Source organism: Erythrolamprus reginae, chromosome 2 (assembly GCF_031021105.1).
Source record: "Erythrolamprus reginae isolate rEryReg1 chromosome 2, rEryReg1.hap1, whole genome shotgun sequence".
NCBI lineage: Eukaryota > Metazoa > Chordata > Lepidosauria > Squamata > Dipsadidae > Erythrolamprus > Erythrolamprus reginae.
Window position 1 is genome coordinate 152,590,892 of NC_091951.1, and position 19,650 is coordinate 152,610,541.

The 19,650-nt window shown below is 41.0% G+C and overlaps 1 protein-coding gene across 1 annotated transcript in view; it reads left to right on the forward strand.

The window, feature by feature from the left end:
* FDXR (ferredoxin reductase) overlaps positions 1 to 19,650 on the forward strand; it is a 46,483-nt gene that overhangs the window by 1,730 nt on the left and 25,103 nt on the right. Inside the window, exons 2-4 of the mRNA XM_070735952.1 lie at positions 3,434 to 3,531; positions 16,829 to 16,924; positions 18,732 to 18,854. Of these exons, the coding sequence (XP_070592053.1) occupies positions 3,434 to 3,531; positions 16,829 to 16,924; positions 18,732 to 18,854 (317 nt within the window). The remainder of the gene's footprint in view (positions 1 to 3,433; positions 3,532 to 16,828; positions 16,925 to 18,731; positions 18,855 to 19,650) is intronic.

Genomic DNA, 19,650 nt, shown 5'->3' on the forward strand with positions numbered 1-19,650 from the left:
ACCCTGTCCAAAGTTCTGGGGGCCCTTCTCTCTGTATTACTTCTGTAGGAAGTACATTTGGGGAATGTGTAAAAAGCAAGGACTCTTCAGTGGCCGCACTCAATCTGTGTAAATCCTTACCACGGAATAACATACAGGTAATCCACAAATTATGACCACAGTCAAGCCCAACTGTTTTGTTGCTGAGTGAGACATTTGTTAAGTGTGTTTTGCCCCCTTTACGACCTTTCTTGCTGCAATTGTTAAGTGAATCATTGCAATTGTTAAGCTGGTATCATGGTTGTTCCCCATTGACTTTGCTTGTCAAAAGATCGGAAAAGTTGATAACATGATCCCGGAGCACCACAACTGTCATCAATATGAGTTAGTTGCCAAGAATCTGAATGTTGACCCTGTGACCAGGAGGATGCTACAATGGTTGTATGAAAAAATAGTGCGTTGTAATTTCAAATGATCACTAAATGAACTGTTGTAAATTGAGGACTATCTGTAATTAGCCTGATCTATCCTGGTCTCCTGTTACCAACAGAAGACCTTGCTTAATATAGCAGTGAACACATCAGAAGTACAAAGGTTGATATCCCCCACTTGATTCACTCCTGCCAGGATTTAGCCAAAGAAGAATCGGTAGTCCTTGACTTACAACGGATCATTAGGGATAGTTTGGAGTTATAATGGCACTGAAAAAAGTGACTTATGACCATTTTCCACACTTATGATCAGGTGGGGATTCCAACTACCGGTGCTGATACAAACGCAGTTCTGGGTGACCAGTGGGCATTATTATTATTGTTGTTGTTGTTATTATTATTATTATTTATTACATTTGTATGCCGCCCCTCTCCACAGACTCGGGGTGGCTCACAGCAGTGACAAAAACAATATACAATAACAAATCTAATATTAAAATCTAAAATAATAATTTTACATTAAAAAACCTTAAAAAACCCTTATATAAAAGCATACACACAAACATTCCATACATAAAATTACATAGGCAAGGGGAGATGTCTCAGTTCCCCCATGCCTGATGGCAGAGGTGGGTTTTAAGAAGTTTACGAAAGGCAAGGAGGGTGGGGGCAGTCCTGATCTCTGGGGGGAGCTGGTTCCATAGGGTCGGGGCCGCCACAGAGAAGGCTCTTCCCATGGGGATGTATGTGCGCCTGGTGGGTGGGCATACCGGAGTGAGATTTGGCTTCTGTGCTTGCGCAGAAAGCAAATCTTGTGAGAAGATATGTGAGCATGCAAGATTTCAGTGATGCATGAAAGCAGAAAATCACCAAAATCTCTCACACACGCGTGCCCTCTTGTTAGATTTTGCTTCCAGAAGCCAAATCTTGCTCCGGTCACCCAGAGATGTGCATGCAGCTGCATTTCTGCTACCGGGGCGCTGTTCCCCATCGCCCCCACCCGCCGTCCAGGTAGGAACCCAATACTGCTTACAATCTTTACATCATCCCCATGGTGTTTTGATTTGCATTCAGATCCTTGCCATCTGATTTGTGTTTAAGATGGTTGCAGTCATGTAATCACCTTTTGCAAGGTTCTAACACGCAGAAGTCAGTGGGTTAAGATTCACTTAACAAACATGTTACTGATTTAATTACTGCCGTGATTCACTTAACGCATGAGGCAAGAATTGTTATAAAATGGGACAAAATGTCACTTAACAAATTTCTCACTGAGAACATAAATTCTGGGACTTAATTGTGGTCGTAAGTCGAGTATTACCTGTATTTAATCCTTTCTCTCCTAAAATAGTCTACGGAGAGGAGCGGCATACAAATCTAATTAATAATAATAATAATAATAATAATAATAATAATAATAATAATAATAATTCACCTGGGAATTAAAGCAGTTGTTGTGCAAGCTGTCTGAAGGAAGCTAATACTTACCTTGTTATTTCCAACACTTTGTGACCCAACGGGCATAATTGCTCCGGGATAGCTTGCCAGTAATGTCTTCTTTGTGTTCTTTTAAATTTCTGCTTGTGAATTCACTGATCGTATCTAGTCATTTTATTTTCTCTCAGCCTTTCATTTTCAGAAAGCATCGGGAATCTTCTCCAATGACTTTAGTAATGCTTTACATTGTGGGGCTAAAATATTTAAACTTGATCTTCATTTTAGTGCTTTCAGCAAGCGATTTGGATTTACTTTATTTGGCTGTCGTGGAATAGTATGTTCTTGCTGCTCAGGTTTTTCTCAACAACATTTTTCTCTCTCCCATCATAAATGTGAATGAAAGATCTGAAAGAAGTTAAGCTCAAGTAAAAAGTAAAAATTAGGTGTGAAATACTCTTTTTTCTACATGGCACCCATTTCTTGAGATCCTGGGGCAGATAATGAATGATAGAGGCAGTATTTGTAAGATTCTTTTTTTAGCGACATACTTGGACATTTCTTTGCATGTTGTAATGCAGAAAGAAAAGACAATAAATGCCAAGGTTGTTGCACTGGAAAAAAAAAAGGCTGTCGTGACTCGTGTCTAGTCCTTCACGTCTCTGATTAATTCTATGATCTCTGGCCTCTGGATTTTTTTTATTTTTATTTTGCTGTAATAAATGAACGATTTTACACCAGTGTTAATGTACAGCATAAGGAATGAGATTATGAATGAATTTACTGTCATAGATAAATACATTGGCAAGGAATCTGCAGCGCATTGGATAATGTAAACACCAGACAGTGTAAAGTCATGCAATGATATAAAATACAGTAGTAAGAAAATCATTCAGATGTATTTCATAAAAATTAAGTTGAAATTGTTGTTCCAGGCTTGTACTAACCTTTTATCTGAACATGTACATATTATTTTTAGTTTGTATATTTTGATTTTTTTTTTAAATTCAGAGCTTTCATAACGATTTATAACTAACACCAGCTGAATTTTTATCTTATCTTTCTATTTCTCATCTTTACATTTTTTGCTTATAAAATGATGCAGAAATATAAATGCATTTTAAAATTCAAACCAATATCTAAATATTGGATGAAGAATAGCAGTGTGGAATTTACTGGTTTCAGAAGTTGCTCCAAGGCTGTATTGGCAATAGATAATAATAATAATAATAATAATAATAATAATAATAATAATAATAATAATAATAATAATAATGTCAGTTTCAACATATTATTATTATTATTGTTATTATTATTATTATTATTATTATTATTATTACTACTATTAATTAGATTTGTATGCCGCCCCTCTCCGAATACCTGGTAGATTTCCTGCCCCCTGTTTTCCTCCCCCAAAACTAAGGTGTGTCTTATACTCCGGTGTCTCTTATCCTTTGAAAAATGCGGTACTTTTTTCAGTGCTGTTGGAACTTCAGATGGTCATTACACAAAAATGTTTGTAAATCCAGGACTACCAGTATGTAATCTCTACTCTCAGGTATCTCTGCTCTCTTTTTTTCTGCTCTCAGGAATCAAACGGCTTCTTTCCACAGCCGAGTTCAGACCTAGAATATGTATTGTAGGCAGTGGACCAGCTGGATTCTACACAGCGCAACATCTCCTGAAGGTAATGGGCCCATTTATAAGAACAAACCCATCAGTTCTTATCTCCCTGCTAGTTTATGGCCATTGAGAGCAGTGTTCCCTCTAATTTTTTTTTGGGGTGGGCGGAAAAGTATAGTGTCTGAGCGGCAGTCTCTTTGGGACTGGACGGCACAGAAATAATAAATAAATAAATAAATAAAACAAACAAACAAACAAAAAACCCACCCTGTTTTGCCTCAGAGAATTTCAAAATAAAATACTGTACTGTGTGTCTATAACAGTGAGCTCATAATAGGGCAACTCTATCAATATCAAAATGTCACTTAAATAGTTGAGCTAGTTTCAAACTAGATTTTGATTTTCTTTCTCTCTTCCTTACTCCCATTCTTTTTCTTTCTCTTTTCCTTCCTCTCTTTTTTCTATCTGTTTCTCTCTCTTCCTCTCTTCCTCTCTCTCTCCTTCCCTCTCACTCTTTCCCTCTCGGCTTCTGGGCAGGTTTGGAAAACTCTGAGTTGATGATGATTTTTAAGTGAGCGATTGCTCACTGCTCAGCTTAGAGGGAACTATGATTGAGAGGCTGCAATTAGTTTTGGAAGACAGAGTTCTCTTAATGTAGGACTAGACGATTTTTGACTCCCATCACTCCTGTCATTACAGAAGTGGCAAAGAATTCTCAGAGATACAGTCCACTTTGCCTATTTATGTCTTTTTGCATGCTTTAATGAATTTTAGATATGACTGGAGATTCTTGAATTATGCCACAATCAATCATTGACATTAAAAAAAAAACAGGTTCCTTCCAAGGCTGAATAATAAGAGTAATCTCTTATTTAGTTTGGATGGCTCTTCCCTAAAGCTTTGCAGACCTGGTTTTTCCCTGGGCATTGAGCTAAGATGGTGAATGAGCCCATCCTGCAATGGAATGAGAGCATGAAATATTATTGTGCTTTGGTTCAGCTGCATTTATTGTTTTTATTCTTGCTGGTTCTCTTTTGTTCTCTTTTATTAGATTTGTATGCCGCCCCTCTCCATAGACTCGGGGCGGCTCACAGCAGTGATAAAACAATATACCATAACAAATCTAATATTGAAGTCTAAAATAACAATTTACATTAAAAAACTAAAAAACTCCATTATATAAAAAGCATACAATACCATACATAAAACTACATAGGCAAGGGGGAGATGTCTCAGCTCCCCCATGCGTGACGGCAGAGGTGGGTTTTAAGACGTTTACGAAAGGCAAGGAGGGTGGGGGCAGTCCTAATCTCTGGGGGGAGCTGGTTCCAGAGGGTCAGGGCCACCACAGAGAAGGCTCTTCCCCTGGGTCCCGCCAGCCGACATTGTTTAGTCGACGAAACCCGGAGAATGCCAACTCTGTGGGACCTAACCGGCCGCTGGGATTCATGTGGCAGAAGGCGGTCTCGCAGATAAATCCTTTGCAAGTTGCCCAGAATGGCAACTGTGAGTTGGGTGGCCACAGTAACATCATGAATGAATGAATGAATGAATGAGTGAGTGAGTGAGTGAGTGAGTGAGTGAGTGAGTGAGTGAATGAATGACCGAATGAATGAATGACCGAATGAATGAATGAATGAATGTGTCAGGTTCCAAAACAAAAAGAAAAAAGAAAGGAACACAAACACAAACCTGGTTTGCTATTGTCTGCTTTACTTCTTTCCTGGCATTCACTGACAATCTCAAAGAGAAACTCTTGTGAGGGCTGCTCACCTGTGCTCCCCATCACCTTATATTCATTAACCACCACCCCACCCGTGGTACTCAGTAAGCCAGTCTCCTTCTCCAGTTTGCAGTTCTTAAAGGAGAATCACTTATTGCATTAGTTTCCAAGCTGCCCAAAGACCAATGCAGCCTCTCCTCACTGAATGGCAGCTCTCAGACAGCCAGTATGCTGGAATTGACTGACTGACTGACTGAACGAACGAATCTCTATTTCTGGGAACCAGAGTACCCCGAAGAGATAAAGTTTGATAAAGGAAATTAAAACAAAGTTTTTCCTCTTGATGATCAACATTATTAGTATGGCACATTTCCAGGGAATATCAGAGCTGTAGACTAAACTAGGAAATTGAAAAAAGACACCCCCACCCCCCTCAAAAGAGCAGCAAAGCACTTCTGCATTGTGGCCATTTTAAATTTGGGTGCCAGCATAAAGGACCTTGGTGAGAATAGAGTGCCTTTACACCCTGATCCCATCCGTCCTTGGATCTGCCTGTTTTAATTCCCAAAGAAGCATAATTTGTGTTCAGATCCTCTTAAAATGAAGAACAAATAGATCCCATCTCCTGTTGGACTGATTAATGATGCTCCTATGCAGCTGCTTGCTAACAATGTTGGAGAGGCTTATATGAACAATAATGGGAAATTATAATGGCAAATATAGCGTACAGAAACCTTGTAGCAGAGAATAAAGTTAGTGCGGTATAATATATCAAGAAACATAAAGAAATACTTTAAACAAGTTTTAACCCTGACATTCAAGACCCTAGAAGAAGGGGGTAGAGATTTTAAAAGAGACATTCTTTGATAACCAGAAAAATCACACAGCAGGCCAAGGCAAACATCTAATGAGTTGGACTGTGCTATCAAAACAGTCCTTTCCCAAACTCTGCATTCACAGGGTTTAAACATTTGTTTCAAAAGAGGTGAGGAACAATTTGGTCTCCTTTCAGGGAGTAAAATATCTTGGGAATGTACATCAAGAGAGAGTAACAAGCTGAGAAAAGCTGCTTTAATAGTAATAGCATTTAGACTTATATACCACTTCACAGTGCTTTACCAGCCCTCTCTAAGTGGTTTTACAGAATCAGCATATTGACCCCAACAACCTGGGTCCTCATTTTACCCACCTTGGAAGGATAGAAGGCTGAGTCAACCTGGTGGGATTTGAACTGTCAAACTGGAGATAGCCAGCAGTCAACAGAAGTAGCCTGCAGTACTGCACTCTAACCACTGCAACACTGTGGCTCTTAATGAAATTTCCCTCCAGAATTACCATTCTGTGAAAAGTGAATTAATGAAAGTGAATATTATTGGCAAGAAAACATTCTTCCTCATATTTACCAAAAGAAAGTGATGTTGTTAAATTAGGATCTCTCTCTCTCTCCCTCTCTCTCTCTCTCATTTTTTCCCCTTTATCTTTTTGAATTTCATAGCTTGACCTTGGCTCTAGCAGAGAAGATGCTGTTGCTGACTGTAGAGTCATGATAGATAATCCTGAAAGAAACAGGCTGATACCAGGGAAGGAAATGGATGTGGTGGCTCTTCTCCAGCTTTCAAGGACATCGTGTTCTTTGCTCAGGGGGGAGAAAAAAGCAACATTCTTTCCTACAGGGTTATTCAAAAAGAATGAACCGATTTCACGACACAATATTTTATTAAGCAAAAGTTAAACTCCATAAAACTCCAGCCAAGTCACACGTATTCTACTCACAACCAACTTTTATTTCCTGTCTTACATGTGCTCAATGTGGCCACCGCCTACAGCATGGGCAACATCAGTGTGATAAAATAATCCTAGGCATCTATCAGCATATCACAATCCACCAAGTTTATCATTGTTGCTATTCAATGTTTAAGGTCATCGAGGTTAGTGGGTCACAGTGGAACATAAACTCAATCTTTTATTTATCTCCGCAAGAAAATATCACACACGATTAGGTCTGGTCATCTCTCAGGCCAATCACAAGGAGCAAGATCTTGGGGCCCCAATGCAGAACACCTTTTCTTAAAGACTCACCATTCTGAGGGTAAACAAAAGTTAGATAACTCCTCTTTCAAATGGTCACTGACTATTACATGACAATGCTTGAGAACTGAAGCAATGCATCATGAAAGTGGTTCATTCTTTTTGAATAACCCTGCATTGTTAATTTGTCGTCCCTTTGCAGAGTGTTTGTAAAGTCCCCTGCATGCACAGCCTTGCGTGACTTAGAATGTGAATATCTGATGGCGTGCTGAATTCTTATGCACCTGCCCATCAATTAAAGATCCAGTGCAGAGGCTCCCTTGAGACGAATACATCTGCCAGTGAGATGCTGTGCTCAGCCAAAGAGAGAGCACATTTTCCATCTCCCTGGCTGTGGAATTTCCTTCTTGTTCACTTCAGCTGGACCTGGTTTTAATCAGCTTTCAATGCGGACAGATATCCCTTCACCCAGATCCCTGTCCAGACTGAGGTTGCTGAGCCATCCATTCAATCAATCTGTTTTAATTTATCATAAATGGCTTTTTAATGCTTTGCTGCTTCCCTGAGGATTGGCCTTTAATGAGGAAAGAAGACAAAATATGTTATAAATGTAAATAATGAAGGCCTGCCCTTGGTGTTTGAAATCACCTTTCTCCACATGTTTGTTCAATCCAATATTTGCTTGGGTCTCATGGGAAGGAACTGGAGACCTTGAGTTTCAAAGCTGCTCTGAGTCCTTTTTATAAATGCAAACAAACAAACAAATATGGGGGAATTGAAATTTCCCTTCCCCCTAGGCTTATAGAATTTATACATGGTATGCTTGTATGTATGAGTGGTTCTTTAAATTGGGGTTTTTTAGATTGTTTTTTAATATTAGATTTGTTTACATTGTCTTTTTATACTGTTGTTAGCCGCCCCGAGTCTTCAGAGAGGGGCGGCATACAAATCTAATAAATAAATAAATAAATAAAATAAATATGTAATGAGCCTTCTCTGTGGCGGCCCCGGCCCTCTGGAACCAAGTCCCCCTGGAGATTAGAACTGCCCCCACCCTCCCTGTCTTTCGTAAACTACTCAAGACTCACTTATGCCGCCAGGCATGGGGGAGTTAAGATATTCTTTCCCCCAGGCCATTACAAGTTATGCATGGTATGTTTGTGTGTATGTTTGGTTTTATTATAAGGGTTTTTAGTTGTTTTATTAATTGGATTTCTACATACTGTTTTTATCATTGTTGTTAGCCGCCCCGAATCTACGGAGAGGGTCGGCATACAAATCCAATAAATAAATAAAATAAATAAAAAAATAAAAAAATAGACTTGGGTATAATCTGGGAGTTGAAGTCCACATGTCATAGAAGAGCCAACTTTGCCTACCCCTGGTATAGCTGCATTCAAAAGGTCACTAAGGTCACTAATCTAGTCTAATCTAATCTAGACTAGTTAGTCACTTATTAGTGAAAGGCCACTAAAGATCACTAATCCTAAATTGCTTCAATAGAGGGATACAATCAAGATCAAGTGAGGCACTCTGCTTCACCAGCTGCACTGGTTGTCAATCTTCTTGTGGGTTTAATACAAGATGCTGGTGATACAAGCTGTGTGATTAAAGGCATAGGTCATGTTCTTGGAGGTCTGGTTTGTGTTGGGCTGATGAATACCAGCAGCATAGTTCCCTCTAAGCTGAGCAGTGAGCAATCGCTCACTTAAAAATCATAATCAACTCAAGAGTTTTCCAAACCTGCCCAGAAGCCGAGAGGGAAAGAGTGAGAGGGAAGGAGAGAGAGAGAGAAACAGATAGAAAAAAGAGAGGAAGGAAAAGAGAAAGAAAAAGAATGGGATTAAGGAAGAGAGAAAGAAAATCAAAATCTAGTTTGAAACTAGCTCAACTATTTAAGTGGCATTTTGATATTGATAGAGTTGCCCTATTATGAGCTCACTGTTATAGACACACAGTACAGTATTTTATTTTGAAATTCTCTGAGGCAAAACAGGTTTGTTTTTTATTTGTTTGTTTGTTTGTTTATTTATTTATTTATTATTTCTGTGCCACCCAGTCCCGAAGGGACTGCCGCTCAGAGACTATACTTTTCCGCCCCCCCCCCCCCCCCAAAAAAAAATATTAGAGGGAACACTGACCAGAAGAGGTGGTGAACTCCAGGTCTATTCATTTAAACCATTCAGTCAGTCAGCCAGTCAGTTATGTCTTCATCATTGACTTCATGTGACTGCCAGGATTATTTCATGCAATTTCCTTGGTAAGGTGTTTTGAAACGGACTTACCATTGCTTCCTTATTAGGGCTGAGAGATTGATTGACCCAAGATTACCCAGCTAACTTTGTTCTCATCAGGATTAGTTCAGATTTCTGGTTTCTAGACTGGTGCCATAAGTGGAGCTTCTCTCAACATCTTTTAGCTCAATACCTTGGAACTGTGTCCCCTCCGTTGTGGTTCCTGACGTTCAGAATAAGATTCCCCCTGAAATCTGTGTGGCTCCCACTGTGTTGGTGTTTGGTAAATCAGGAAGAACTGGTTGATCTCCCAAACTGAGACACATGGGGTCCCTGTTTTTAGATTTTATTTTATGTTTGTATATTGCGGCCAGATGCCATCATTCTTTTGGTTGATATTATTATTATTATTATTATTATTATTATTATTATTATTATTATTATTATTATTTATTGGATTTGTATGCCGCCCCTCTCCATAGACTCGGGGCAGCTAACAACAGTAATAAAAAACAGCATGTAAATCCAATATTATATTGGTTTTTACAATACTATTTGCGAACTGCCCAATCTCAGTTGGAGTCAGGCACTGTCCAAATTAAATTAAACAAATAATCAAAATTAAATAAATAATCTAAAATATTTAATATATTTGAAGATGCAAAGACAATAGGAAAAAAATGTAACAAACAGTATCGATAGAACTGAATGCTAGAATGTTCGATTTAGAATGCAAATTCTATCATTTTTCCCAGAAGAGTCATTTATGTGAGACGGGGGACAAAGATATGGAATAAAATAAATAAACCACTTAAAATAATTTGTATAACATGAACAAAATAATGGAACGTTTGTACTGTCATAGTCTTCCATACAGCAATCCTGTCTTGATCATATGAAAGAGACTTGGCTAATGTGTAACATTGAGGTCACCTAAAGGCTGTGATAGCTAATGAGGGTCAATTGTCTCCGTTACTGCATGCTTGAATTATGTAAGACAGCAAGTTAGAGGGCATTTTTTTCTCCTTCCATTCAATCGTGTCTGATTCTTAAAGATTGCCTGGATAGATCTTCGCAGTTTTCCTGACAAAGTTTTTTGGAAGTGGTTTGCCATTGCCTCCCTCCTAGGGCTGAGAGAAAGATGCTGGCACAAGACCACCCAGTTAGCTTTATGCTGAAGGTGGGCTAGATGTCGCGTTTTTTTCGTTCTTGCCTGTTGCCTTAGCTCACGGGTGTCAAATCCATGGTGTCATGTTGCCATCAAGTGATGTTTCATGAGGTTTTCCCCACTAACGGAACTGGGGTGGGCGTAGCCTGTGTGTGATGCGTCCGGCCCGCAGGCCACCAGTTTGACACTTCTGCTTTAACTGATACACACAACAGGCTGTCTTAAGAGCATGTAGTCATAATTAAAAGTAACAAGGCCCTCAAAGGGTTCATTAATTAATTTTTATTTCCCTAGCTAGTTTACAGCCTTGAGATTCTAGGTACCATATTTTTCGGACTATAAGACACACCAGAGTATAAGACGCACCAAGATTTCAAAGGGAAAAACAGAAAAAAATAGTTTTTGCCCTCCCCAGCCCCCGGGAGCACTCTGCAGGCTCCCAAACTCTCTGCACATCCATTTTTGGGCTCCCAAGCCCTCCAGGCATTCTGTTTTTGCTCCTCCCAGATCCCAGGAGCACTCTGCAGATTTCCCAAACTCTCTTTGCATCCTGTTTTCATGAAAAACAGGCCCATTTTTGCAAAAAATGAGATGTGGGGCAGGGTTTCGGGAGGCCAAAAATGGCTGTATTCGATGTATAAGACACACTGATATTTCCACCTTCTTTTAGGGGGAGAAAAGTGTGTCTTATACAGTACTCTGAAAAGTGTGGAAATCTTCTTCCTTACTAGTTACCTTGTTTAGCTTCAGCAAAGTTACCCAGATTTTGACTGCTGCAATTATTACTTTGTTAACACTAGCATTCTTCCAGTCATGAAAGCATAGAGAACTGAAATATTATCTACTATAGTGCAAAAATGCAACGAGCTCAGAGCAAACCTGGGGGGAAAAAAAACCTGGAAGGAACTTCTAAAGGGTAAAACCACCCAGGAAGCCTGGGAGGCCCTAAAAACAGTATCATAGATGCCGAAAACAATACAATCCCCATGAAAAAGAAAAACAGGAAAACCAAAATGAAACCAGCTTGGCTAGACAAAGAACTCGCAGACAACATAAAAGAAAAAAAAAGCCAAATACAAAAAATGGAAAGAAGGACTCATAACCAAAGCGGAATATCAGCAAACAGCCAAAACCTGCAAACAAAAAATAAAAACAGCAAAGGCCCAACACGAACAATACCTTGCAACGAAAGTCAAAGACAACAAAAAAAGTTTCTTCCAGCACATAAACAACAAGAAGAAAATCAAGGAAACAGTCACTACACTAAAAAACGAAGACAGTAATGAAATCACAGACAACAGAGACAAAGCACAGCTGCTCAACACCTACTTTGCATCAGTCTTCACACAAAATGGAACCACCTACCAACCAACCTGCAAGTCTGCAACAAATAGCCCCGGGACCGAACTCAACATAGACAAAAACACAATAAAGGACTACTTGTGGGAACTCAATGAGTACAAATTACCAGGGCCAGACGGACTTCACCCCAGAGTCCTAAAAGAACTGGCAGACACCATTGCGGAACCACTTCTCCTCATCTACCAAAAATCCTGGACCACCGGAGACCTTCTGGAAGACTGGAAACGAGCTGACGTAGTCCCCATCCACAAAAAAGGTAAAAAGACTGACCCAGGCAACTACAGACCAATCAGTCTGACTTCTATACCTGGAAAAATACTGGAGAAAATAATTAAAAAACAACTTTGGCACTACCTAGAAACAAACGACATTATATCCAACAGTCAGCACGGGTTTGTCAAAAACAAATCATGCCAAACCAACCTCATATAATTTTTGAACACTATAACCAAATCAGTGGACCAACACAACGCAGTAGACCTCATATACTTGGACTTCAGCAAAACTTTTGATAAAGTTGACCACAACTTCCTAATCCACAAATTAGAAAAAAACAGGGTAGGTTACAACACATGCAGATGGATAAACAGTTGGCTGTTCAACCGCACACAATGAGTTGTCCTCAATGGTTCCAAATCCACACGGAAGAAGGTAGGCAGTGGGGTACCACAGGGTTCCGTCCTGGGCCCTGTACTCTTCAATATTTTCATCAATGACCTGGACGAGGAAGTAGAAGGGGAACTAATCAGATTCACAGATGACACCAAGCTGTCCTAGAGGACAGGCTCAAAATACAGAAAGATCTAGACAGATTAATACTATGGGCCCACACTAACAACATGATGTTCAACGTCGACAAGAGCAAAGTCCTTCACCTTGGTTAAAAAAAACCCTAGACACACATACAGCCTGGGAGAAACCCCACTTAGCAGTAGTGACTGCGAAAGAGATCTTGGAGTCTTGGTGGATAATCAACTAAACATGAACCAGCAATGTGCAGCAGCGGCCAAAAAAGCCAACACTATCCTAAGCTGCATCAACAAGGGGATACACTCCAAGACCAGGGAAGTATTAATACCACTCTACTATGCCCTGGTCAGACCACATCTGGAGTACTGCATCCAGTTCTGGTCACCACACTTCAAAAGAGACATTGAAACTCTGAAGAAGGTGCAGAAAAGAGCAACCAAAATGATTAGGGGACTTGAAACCAAGACTTACGAAGAGAGATTGCGGGAACTGGGCATGAATAGCCTAGAGAAAAGGAGGGCCAGAGGGGACATGATAGCTGAATACAGGTATATGAGGGGTTGCACAGAGAGGAGGGGGCCACTCTATTCTCCAGAGCACCGAGGGCTGGATGAGGAACAACGGCTGGAAGCTGACCAAGGAGAGATTCAACCTAGAAGTAAGGAAGGACTTCCTGATGGTCAGAGTGATCAACCAGTGGAACAACCTGCCTGCGGAGGTTGTGAACTCCCCAACTCTGGACACTTTCAAGAGGAGATTGGACTGCCACTTGGCTGGGGTGCTTTAAGATGCCTGCTCAGGCAGGGGGTTGGACTTGATGACCTGCATGGTCCCTTTCAATTCTAACAATAAATAAAAATAAATAAATAAAGGCAGGTGGTCTTTGACTTACAACTATTCATTTAGTGAGAGTTTGAAATTTCGGTGGCATTGAAAAAATGACTTACGACCGATCCTCATGCTTACCATTATTACCTCATTTTTATGGTCACGTGATCAAAATTTGGATGCTTGGTAACCAGCACAATGACAGTTGCAGCGTTCTGTGGTCATGTGTTCATTTGTGATTTTCCCATCTAACTTTCGACAAGCAAAGTTATTAGGGTAATCCAGATTAGTTTAACAACCATGTGTGTCACTTAATATCCATGGCAAAAAAGGTCATAAAATTGGTTGCGGGTCACTTAACAACCATCTCGCTTAGCAATGGAAGTTCCAGTCTCAAATGTAATCATAAATTGAGGATTACCTATAATGTACATTTCCCTCTCTTTTTTCAGAAGGACCCAATCAGAAAATATTTCTATTTTCTATCCAAAATAGAAATGTGTGTTCCAAAACCAGGACAAATTGTCTATGGCTATTTTCTAAGGCAGAAATTAAAATTCTAAACATGGCTTATCGATTTGTTTCCTGAACTATAATGAATACAAATCACACAACCAGATTCAAAGCAATAAATAATTGCTAGCTAAAATGGACATAAAGCTTTTGATCCCCCCCCCCTCATAGTCAAAACAAGAGAGAAGGTTGGGAGAACATCTACAGGTCCATCCATCCATCCATCCATCCATCCATCCAAGCTATTTATATAGCTAACTATCTTCTTGCCAAATTCTTTGCGGCTCCCAATCAAAAGTTAAAACAACAAATGAAACCATATTAAAATTATAAATCTAAATGCATTGAAACATTAAAAACAACAAAAACTTGGTGCCAAGTCAAGCTTTTATTGTGCTGTTATCCAATCTTATCCCAGCACTTGGGAAAAAGCCTGGCCAGGAAGATAGAAGCCTGCCTAATGTTCAAGTAACACTGAACATTTACCACAACATCTAAACTAGGTTGCAATCATTTTGTTTTTGTAATAGGATGGATTAGCAATAGAGACAGAAGCATTTGGTAATTCACAGTTCACATCCCTGTTGCAAACCTGTCCTATTTAACACTATGATTTTGAAATTGTAAATCCAATCACCTTTCTGAAATGCATTGAAAACATGTACACCAAGTCCAAAAGAGCAGGTATGTTTGTCTCTTTAAACACATTTGCCTTGTTGAATCCTTTATAAGTATGGATTTGGTCCATATTTTGGTTAAAACTTGAGGTGAACTCCCACGCAATGGCTTAATGATGCTGAAACTGCTGGGCAGAAATGGTCTGCACACCAGCGATTTGAGCTTGGCTCCGTGAGATAGAGTGAGCTCCTGTCGCTCAATCCCTAACTCCTACTACCCAGCAGTTCAAAAGCATGTAATATTTGTAATAGATAAATGGATACCACTTTGGTGGGGATGGGGACCTAGCTGCATTTGCGGGGGGGAGCAGAAGCCTGGGTTGGTCCTGGTCAGACATGAAGCATCGTAACACAAGCCAAGGCAAAGTGAGACTGATAGAGAAGCCTGGAAGAGCCAGCACCACTAGTTAATTGATGTAAAGCTAGGTCACCCCACACAGTGTACCAAGGATAGATGCGCAAGTGCCAAACAGAATAAATTAGCAATCTAGACCTGGGCTGTCAAACATGTGGCCGGTGGGCCAGATTGGCTCAACCAATCTCATTGTACACATGTTGCATATTGACAATAAAGGTTGATTTGATTTGAATTGAATTGCCTGCATTGTGTCTAGAATGTGTAGATTTACCTGACATTGTATGCAATGTGCTAAATAAATAAATGCTACCCACTAAGCAGTTACTCCTTTGACACTCTGCATCTTCTTGGGGGCTCTGTTGCTTTGCAATTGGCTGCCACAGATTTATGGATGAATACAAGATATGTACATGAGCACTTTTTATTCATTTGTTTGAAATACAGTGATACCTCATCTTACGAACTTAATTGGTTCCGGGATGAGGTTTGTAAGGTGAAAGGTATGTAAGACGAAACTATGTTTCCCATAGAAATCAATGTAAAAGCAATTAATGCGTGCTAGCCCAAAACTCACCTCTTTTGCCAGCCGAAGCGCCCGTTTTGCACTGCTGGGATTCCCCTGAGGCTCCCCTCCATGGGAAACCCCACCTCTGGACTTCCGTGTTTTTGCGATGCTGCAGTGCAAAAACGGGGGCTTCGCTGGCAACGGAAGTCCGGAGGTGGGGTTTCCCAGCGAGGGGAGCCTCAGCGAAATTGCAGCATCGCAAAAACACGGAAGCCCTCAAAACCCCACCTCCAGACTTCCATGTTTTTTTGATGCTGCGATTTCGCTGAGGCTCCCCTCGCTGGGAAACCCCACCTCTGGACTTCCGTTGCCAGCGAAGCGCCTGTTTTTGCGCTGCTGGGATTCCCCTGCAGCATCGCAAAAACACGGAAGTCCGGAGGTGGTGTTTCCCATGGAAGGGAGCCTGAGAGAAATCCCAGCAGCGCAAAAGCAGGTACTTCGCTGGCAACAGAAGTCCAGAGGCAGGGCATCCCAGTGGCGGTGGCTTGGGTTTGTAAGGTGAAAATAGTTTGGAAGAAGAGGCAAAAAAATCTTAAACCCCGGGTTTGTATCTCGAAAAGCTTGTATGACGAGGGGTTTGTAAGATGAGGTATCACTGTATACAACTTTTCTGTGAATTTTTTAAAACTAGAGAGAGAGCCAGGGGAAGGAAAAGTGGAGGCAAATCTTACATCAGTTGGTAGTATCTGGCATTTTTCTAAAAGCTGGACCCAGAAATCTAGAATCTGTAGGCCTGGTACAATTTCTCTCTGCCTTTTAACGTAATAAATATCTCTTGGTTTAGCAGAAAAGATAATTTTTGACTGTGATAAAATAGCATAACATTCAGGAAAGTGTTAACTATAAACAATATATTACTTCCAACACAGCTTTCTGTTTTGATAGGGCATCAAATTCAGTGATGGTATGGGTTCTGTGAATGCTAAAATTGTAGAGAATCTGCTGTGCAGAAATGATTGTAAAGTAACTTTGCATTCCATTTATGAATATCTGTAGCTGTGGCAAAATGATAGTCCTATGTTCCCTTTTTAATTGTTTGATACTTGGAGAGTTAGATTTAAAGGAGGGTTTCTGTTTCTTTTAAATGACCCAATTCAAGACACTTTTATTTTATTTTCCCTTAAATGCATTAATGACTTGGGATGTCTTCTCCAGCATCACAAACAGACTCAGGTGGATATTTATGAGAAGTTGCCGGTTCCGTTTGGCTTGGTTCGTTTTGGAGTGGCTCCTGATCACCCAGAGGTCAAGGTTGGTACTAACTTCCTTTTTGGTACTAGCAGTCACAAAAGGGATCTACTAAGGGGGAGGCAGGGGAGGAGTCCCTGAAATGATTCCCTTTCTTCTTGCCACCTTCTTTTAGTTCCATTTTTATCCTGTCTTTTGATCTGCATACAACCCTTAGAAAATGTGAGATATTTTGTGAGTGATAACCGCCATATGATTTTAGCAAGATTTGGAAATACAGTGATCCCTCGATTTTCGCGGGTTCAAACTTCGCGAAACGGCTATACCACGGTTTTTCAAAAAATATTAATTAAAAAATACTCCGCGGGTTTTTTTCTATACCACGGTTTTTCCCACCCGATGATGTCATACGTCATCACCAAGTCACTTCTCTCTCTCTCTCTTTCCTGTCATTCTCTGCTTCAATCATTTTCTCATTTCTCTTTTTTTCTCCCCTTTTTTCTATAATTTCTCTCTCTCTCTACCTTCCACTCCCCCCCTCTTGCTCTCTCTCTCTCTCTCCCTCTCTCCTTTCTATCTCGCTCTGTTGCTCTCTCTCTGTGAGAACGCCTGCCTCGCCTCTCCTGCAGCCCCCTCGCTGACAGCTGGGACGAAAGCGCTCTTAGCTAAGGGACTGCAAGAGGGGCGGGGCGGGCATTCTCAAAGCGCTCAGAGCGGCTAGCGGCCAAACGAGGAGAACGAGAAGCTGTAGCCACCAGCGCAGCTGCAGGAGGATCCGTGCCCCAAGTAAGCCAATGAGAGGGGCGGATCGGGTGGGCGGGGGGTAGCTTCGAGGGGGCCGGAGGCGCTGGGGGGGCAGGGGGGGCCAACATTCAAAACAATCTTTGCTGGCCTCCGCACTTTTATTGCTCCCGCCCTCAACTTCAAGCCCAGCTCCTTGCGCGGCCTTGGAAAAGGGTGCGCGGGGGTAGTTTTTGGCTGTCCTTAGCCAAAAATGGTGGTTTTACTTCCGCATCTCTACTTCGCGGAAATTCAACTTTCGCGGGCAGTCTGGGAACGCAACCCCCGCGAAAATCGAGGGATCGCTGTATGTACTAGGGCTGGGCAAAGCATTCAGAAGAGGTGATATATGATGCACAATACTATGAAAGAAACACCCCTCTGAATTGTGAAAGTAGCTGAGTCCTTTGACACTTTGTGTAGCTGCTTCCAAAGCTGTCCTCTTTTCTCTTAAGTACAATACAGGATATGCTTGTGCACCTACAACCGCTTTGCTTCATTGGTGGCCTCAACAGAAGCTTACACAGACCACAGGAAACAGTTTTGGAAGATGCCAAAAAGAGTCTTCCAAAAGACACGGCTGCTTTAACAGGCTGAGAAATGGAAGTTTGTTTGCCTTAACACTTTTCGCAAAGCACCTCTTTTGAACACTTTGCACAGGCCTAATATTTCATGGCATTCTTGTGGGTGTCGGTTGTGGGTTTGTTTGTTTTTGAAATGCCTGAGGTCTTGCTTTTGTCAGATGGAATGGACCAATAATAAAGATCATTTGAGTTTGGACAGGTAAACCTGATGATAATGTGCTGTGTTTTCCTGTAAGCTAGTTATGACCTTGTCTGCAATTAGAATGTCCACTACTTGGCAACAGGCCATATTACCTTCTTCCTGGGCCTATATCTGGAAGAAAAATGTGCTATTTTAATGGCCTGGTGCCAACCAGAATGGCAAAGTGAGCTGCTGCATGAGGTGCTGCAAAGTCATCAGACCAGGCCTTGTTCTTTTGCCGTAGCCTCCTGCCTAGGCGCTCAACCGCTGGGGGGCAAGGAGATGGCGGCTTTCAAACGTAACCTCTCTTGACTTCTCTCCCCAGAATGTGATCAAAACATTTACCCAGACAGCCCACTCTGACCGCTGCTCCTTTTCTGGGAATGTGACTGTGGGGAAAGACGTAACGTTAGAGGAGCTGCAGAAGGCCTACCACGCGGTGGTCTTGGTAAGTGTTCCTGACGGTGGCTTTTATTTTTTATTTTAATTTTTTTCATTCGTGCTTTCTTCACCAAATCATAAGGGAGATGTTCACATACATTGCTAAATCCAAATAGAGGGATTCATACATTTAGAAACATAGAAACGTAGAAGACTGACGGCAGAAAAAAGACCTCATGGTCCAATTAGTCTGCCCTTATACTATTTCCTGTATTTTATCTTACAATGGATCTATGTTTATCCCAGGCATGTTTAAATTCAGCTACGGTGGATTTACCAACCACGTCTGCTGGAAGTTTGTTCCAAGGATCTACTACTCTTTCAGTGAAATAATATTTTCTCACGTTGCTTTTGATCTTTCCCCCAACTAACTTCAGATTGTGTCCCCTTGTTCTTGTGTTCACTTTCCTATTTCTGTGTACAACTGCCCAATCTCATCGGGGCTTGGCATGAGATATGAATGCAGCAAATGGACCATAGCTTGTTTCAGTCGAACCTTGTTGAACAAATCTAGGCAACATGACATAAAGACACAAGTTCCGGTAAACAAACTACAGTTGCTGAAGTTATACGTTATACTGAGGCCAACCTCACAATTGGCACCGAAGCAGTTTATACAAGCAGTTTATACAAGCAGTTTTCCCTTGAGTGTGAGTCAAAGGGCTGTGCGTGTACAGAGGCAGGTGGAGATGATGACTCTCTGAGCAGCTTGTGAAACAAAAGATGTGGCTGCTTTAATAATTCAAAGACAGGTGTGTCCTTTTTGCTCCTGGGTGTTGCAAAGTACCTCCTCTGGAGACTTA